The sequence below is a fragment of the Rhincodon typus genome, chromosome 17 (assembly GCF_021869965.1).
Source record: "Rhincodon typus isolate 14 chromosome 17, sRhiTyp1.1, whole genome shotgun sequence".
NCBI classification, from domain to species: Eukaryota; Metazoa; Chordata; class Chondrichthyes; order Orectolobiformes; family Rhincodontidae; genus Rhincodon; species Rhincodon typus.
Genome location: NC_063348.1, coordinates 3,547,460 through 3,553,684, shown reverse-complemented (window position 1 = coordinate 3,553,684; position 6,225 = coordinate 3,547,460). Strand labels below are relative to the sequence as shown.

Sequence of the window (6,225 nt, the reverse complement as noted above, 5' to 3'; positions counted from 1 at the left end):
TAAACCTAGCCCAAACACTAAACCTAGCCCAAACACTAAACCTAGCCATAACCCTAATCCTCACCTACACCCTTCTTTGCAACACACACTTACCCTAAACCCAAACTCAACCCTAATCCTAACCCTCACCCTAACACTAAAGTACATCCTCAACACAACCACACACTTCCACTAACCCTAAACGTATCCCTAACACTGATTCTAAACCTCAACCTAACCCTAATACTAACCCCAACACGAAGACTAACCCTAACCCTATCACACTTACCTGAATCATAAACTTATCCCTAACCCCAGCCCTAATCCTAACCCTCATCCTCATGTACACCCTCATTCAGAACCACACTCTTACCCAACCCTAAACTTAGCCCTAACCCAAAACCTAACCCTAACCCTAACACTAAACTTATACTGAACCTTAACCCTAATCCGAACCTGAACCCTCTTCCTCACCAACAGCATCACTGACAACCCCACACTTACCCTAACCCCAAAGTACCCTTAACACTAATCTTAACCCTAACCCTAACACTAACACAAACACTAAACCAAATTGTAACAATTGCCCTGAACCTAATCCTAACCATCATCCTTTCCTACACACTCATTCACAACCACACAATGACCCGAACACTAAATTTATCCTTAACCCTAACCCTAACCCAAACACTAAACCCAACCCTAATCATAACCGTGACACGAAACCTAACCCACATCCTCTCCCACACATTCATTCACAACCACACACACATACCCTAACCCTGGATTTATCCCAAACCCAATTGATAACCCCAACCCCAACCCTAGCTCTAAACCTCACCTACACCCTCATTCACAACCACACACCTACTCAAAACCAAAGCTAACAGTAACCAAAAGCCTGACACTAACCCTAAATCTAACCCTAACCTTCATCCTCACGCACACCCTGATTCACAGCCAAACACTTACTCTAACCTGCAACTTATCCCTAACCGTAACACAAAACTTTACCCATCCCTAACCCTAACACTAACACTAACCTTACCCTAACCCTAACCCTCACCCTTATCTATAGTCTCATTCACAACCAAACACTTAACCTAAACCCAAACTTATCCCTACCCCTAACCCGAACCCTATCCCTAACCCTAACTGTAAACCTAAACCTAACCCTAAGTTAAAAACTAACCCTAACCCTCATCCTCTCCTATCACAGAAGGTAGGTCTGCAGGTACAACAAGTAATTAGGAAGGCAAATGGAATTTTGTCCTTCATTGCTAAACGGATTGAAATAAAAAGCAGAGAGGTTATGTTGCAGCTGTACAAGGTGCTGGTGAGGCCACACCTGGAGTACTGTGTGCAGTTTTGGTCTCCTTACTTGAGAAAGGATGTACTGGCACTGGAGGGGGTGCAAAGGAGGTTCACTAGGTTGATTCCGGAGTTGAGGGGGTTGGCTTATGAGGAGAGACTGAGTAGATTGGGATTATATTCATTGGAATTCAGAAGATTGAGGGGGGATCTTATAGAAAGATATAAAATTATGAAGGGAATAGATAAGATAGAAGTAGAGAGGATGTTTCCACCAGCGGGTGAAGCTAGGACAAGAGGGCAAAGCCTCAAGATTAGAGGGAGCAGATTTAGGACTGAACTGAGAAGGAATTTCTTCACCCAGAGGGTTGTTAATCTATGGAATTCCTTGCCCAGTGAAGTAGTTGACGCTACTTCAGCAAACGCTTTTAAAAAAAGGTAGATTTTTTTTGAACAATAAAGGAATTAAGGGATACAGTGAGAACGCGGGTAAGTGGATCTGAGTCCATGAAAGGATCAGCCATGATCTTATTGAATGGCGGAGCAGGCTCGAAGGGCCAGACGGCCTACTCCTGCTCCTAGTTTTTGTGTTCTTGTGTTCTATACACTCAATCACAACCACTCATTAACCCGAACCCAAAGCTAACCTAAACATAACCCTGACACTGACACTAAACCTAACCGAACCCTAACACTCATCCTTACCTACTCATTCACAACCAATCACTTTCTTAACCCTAAACTTATCCCTATCCCTAACCCTAACTCTAACGTACATCCCGAACACAACCACACACTTTCACTAAACCAAATCGTATCCCTAACCCTAACGCTAAACCTCATCCTAACTCTAAAACTAACCCTGACACTGACCCTAAACTTTTCCCTAACCCTAAACCTAATCCTAACCTTCATTCTCACCTACACCCTCATTTAGAACTACACACATACCCTAACATGAAACTTATTCCTAACCCTAACCCAAAACTTTACCCATCCCTAACCCTCACCGTAACCATAACCCCAAACCTAATCCTAACCCTAACCATAATCCTAACCCTTACCGTGACCCTAACTCTCACCCTAATCCTAACCCTAACTCTAAATGTGACCCTAACCTATACCCTCATTCACAATCACAACACTTAGCCTAAACCAAAATGTATCCCTACCCCTAACCCGAATCCTATCCCTAAACCTAACCGTAACCCTAAACCTAATCCTATGCTAAAAACAAACCCCAACCCTAACCCTCATCCTCTCCTACACACTCAATCACAACCACTCACTAAACCTAATCCAATGCTAACCTAAACATAACCCTGACATTGATCCTAACCCTAACCTTTGTCCTCACCTACACCCTTATTTACAACCACACACTTACCCTAACCTGAAACTTATCCCTAACCCTAACCCAAAACTTTACCCATTCTTAACCCTAACCCTAAACTTAATCCTAACACTCATCCTTACCTACACCCTTATCCACAACCACACACTTATCCAAACCTTAAATTTATCACTAACTCTAACCCAAACACTAACCCTCATTCTCACCTACATCCTCATTCACAACCACACTCTTTCCCAACTTTAAATTTATCCCCAACACTAACTCTAAAATTATCCCTAACCATCACCCTAACCCTAACCTTAACACTCACCCTAATCCTTACATAAATCATCAACACAACCACACACTTCCAGTAACCCTCAATGCATCCCTAACCCTAACGCTGAACCTCATCATAACCCTAAACCTAACCCTAACCCTAAATCAATCCTAACGCTAAAATTATCCCTTACCCCAACCCAAATCATAAACCTAACCTCATCCACAACAATACTCTCATTCGGAACCACACACTTTCCCTAACCCTAAACTTATCCTTAACACTAACCCTAACCCACACACTTACCCTAACCATAAAAGTTATCCTAAACCGTCACACTAAACCTAACACTAACACTAATCCTAACTCTAACACTAAATGTAACCTTAACCCTAACCCTAATCCTAACCACATTTTCACCTAACCCCTCATTCACAACCACACACTTAACCTAACCCTAAACTTACCCTCAACCCTAAACCTAATCCTAATATTATCCCTAATCCGAAACCCAACCTTAATACTAACCGTAATCCTTAACTTATCCCTAACCCTAACCCTTATCCTCACCTACACCTTCATTCACAACCACTCACTTACCTTCACCCTAAACTTATCCATAACCCAAAATCGAAATCTGAAACATATCCCTAAACCTAACACTACCTCAAACCCTAACCGTGAACTTTTCCCTAATCCTAACCCTTATCCTCATGTACACCCTCATTCACAACCACACACTTACCCTAACCATAAAATGATCCTTAAACCCAACCCTAACCTTAAACCTAACCCTATCCCTTAACCTAATCCTAATCCTAACAGATACCCTAATCCAAATCCTAACTCTAACCCTAACCCTAACCCTGAACCCTAACCCTAAGAGATACGAAGGAGCCCCCCAGCCACAAACCCCTGTGACACTACACACAAACACGTAGGCAGGTTATCCAAGGAGAAGGATGGAAAAATGAAGAAGCCACTCCAGCAATTAAAACTTAAAACCTTAAAGACTCAGGACCCAGGACTTGACGGTTAGTAACCACAGGATAGGGAATTGTGGAATACTTGTATGTTGAGACTGTCTAATTTAGGCTGAGCAGAAATGAGTTAAAATAATAAATGACTAGGAGCACGAAGTAGGGAAACGTTAGCTTTATGAAACAGTACATGTTACTGTAACTGCAAACTGCCTTTCCCTAGCCCAAGAAGTCACGTAGGACAGACAGCAAAAAGCTAGAGCTCACAGCATCTGCACACTCTTATCTTCACTACATTCCACTTCAATTAATGTATGTCTGGTTGTCTAAGTAATGACATTGCCTTGCTAAAACAAAGTACAATCGCAGTTTGTTTTAACTTGTTTAATCAGAGCCTCCCTGGCCGTCCTGTGAGACTGTGTCTTGGAGCTCTCCCTGCTGTAATTGATTGCAAGCTTGAATAGAGAAGGGCTACTGCTGAAGCTACACTCTCACCCTCGTGGTGTATCTTTTAGAATTCAAAAAGACCCCCTACAGATTGGCACTGCAAGCAGGGTGCTCTGTCTGAGTCCACCAAGATGCGTCTATTATTGGGGTGAGTACGTTATTTTACCACCCTCTTAGGTTAGAATAGACATATCTCCAGTGTTGACTCTGTAAATCGCGGCACCCGACCGAAATTACTCAGCCGTGGGGAGACCTGGGCGGTACGAGAGTCTTGACTGCAGGGTAGTCCCCGGTTAATAAGCGCGCAGTGAGTCTACGAGGAGGTTGACGGCCTGACCCTTCATAGGCAGGGAAAGAGACCTGGGCTAACAGATCAGCATAGGTAGACGGACTTACCTAACAACAGGTCATGGCTAGTGGAGAAGAAGGATGGGGTCCTGAAGGATCCATCCTGCAAACAGTATATGATGCTAATAAGAAATTGATCATAAATATGACTAAGAATGGATGGAATGAGCACCAAACCACCAGCGAGCAAAAAACACGGTGGCTAAGGCAAAAGAAGGATAGAGCACAGTAGGGGCTAATAATTATAGCCGCATTATCCAAACAGGGAGTAAACAACTCCCAGAATGAAAAACAAATACTTTCTACAACTACAAAAAGAGGCCGAAAACACACCATAAAGCATATCTTTTAGCCCACCACCGCCCTACGTACCATCGGCCCCACCTACCTCTGACGGTGCGAAACCGTAGTCGTCTGGGTCATGGGAGCTAGTAGAGGACATTGATACTGAATTGATATTGATCCTGAACGGGCCAAATAGGTCTATGGACGCGGGGAGGGACCGAAAGGACCCCCTGTATGCCCAGTTAGAAAGCAGGAGGGAGGCCGAGGCGCACCCCACGTAACAACGTTACCCTTAACTCCCGGGGAAAAGCAACAATTATTAGACGCCCTACCCAAACCTACGAGTAACTCTAATACTGAATTTTGGGAAAACATGGACGAGTTAAGAGAAGCGCACGGATTGTTGCTGGATGACATCCAGGTATTAGTTAAAGCAAAACTGCCTAAGATCGCCTGGAAGAAGCTACCCGAGGGCATGCAAGGCCAGGACAGGACTGGATTACGGGGGAGGATGGTCGAACTGATGACCAAAAACCTGATTTTAAAAGCGGGGAAGGACGATCTGATTGGACTCACATCACCCTAATCGCCCAAAAAAACCCCTAGAGCCGTTTGAGGACTATGCGGAACGGAAATTTAGGGCATATGTAGAGTATGGAGATATACCTAACCCGACCTGAAACGATGCTATCTTTTTACAAATCCTGAAGGACAGCATTGGCAGTCACTTGGGGCAGGTAGTGGATTTAGGAATCCCAATAGGGAACAACCATGCCTATGTAGTCTCGTGGGCCATGAATGTGGAGCAGAATCGCAAGAACAGAACAGGGACACCCAAGAGAACAGCAAACACCCTGTACCCCTCCCTAGAGGAGGTGGCTGTGATGGCCGCTCAAGCTAACCGATCAGAAATAGAGTGTTTTATTTGTAGCGGTAAGGGACATTTTGCCAGAGAATGCCCTAACAAACGCCCATTACAACAGAGCAATAGCGGCCCAGCGCCATGTCACAACTGTGGGCGCAACGGGCACTCGAAACTACAATGTTGGGCAAAGGGGGGAGGCGCAGAAGGACAGGGATTAAAACAGCAGAAGAACAATAGGTGCAACAGATCCCCTACACCCATACCAAACCCGGTAGCAAGCCCATCCACCGGGGGCAGTGAACCAATAATCCAAATGACAGCAGAAGAGCTCCAGCGGCTGCTGAAGCTCAATTGACGGGTATCGGCCCTCAACAATGGTCCAGACGATCACCGA

The 6,225-nt window shown here is 44.5% G+C and overlaps 1 protein-coding gene across 1 annotated transcript in view; it reads right to left on the bottom strand.

The window, feature by feature from the left end:
• chid1 (chitinase domain containing 1) overlaps positions 1-5,123 on the bottom strand; it is an 88,530-nt gene extending 83,407 nt beyond the window's left edge. Inside the window, exon 1 of the mRNA XM_048607282.1 lies at positions 5,070-5,123. Coding sequence (XP_048463239.1) covers positions 5,070-5,123 — 54 coding nt within the window. The remainder of the gene's footprint in view (positions 1-5,069) is intronic.
• Between the last annotated feature and the right edge of the window lie 1,102 nt (positions 5,124-6,225).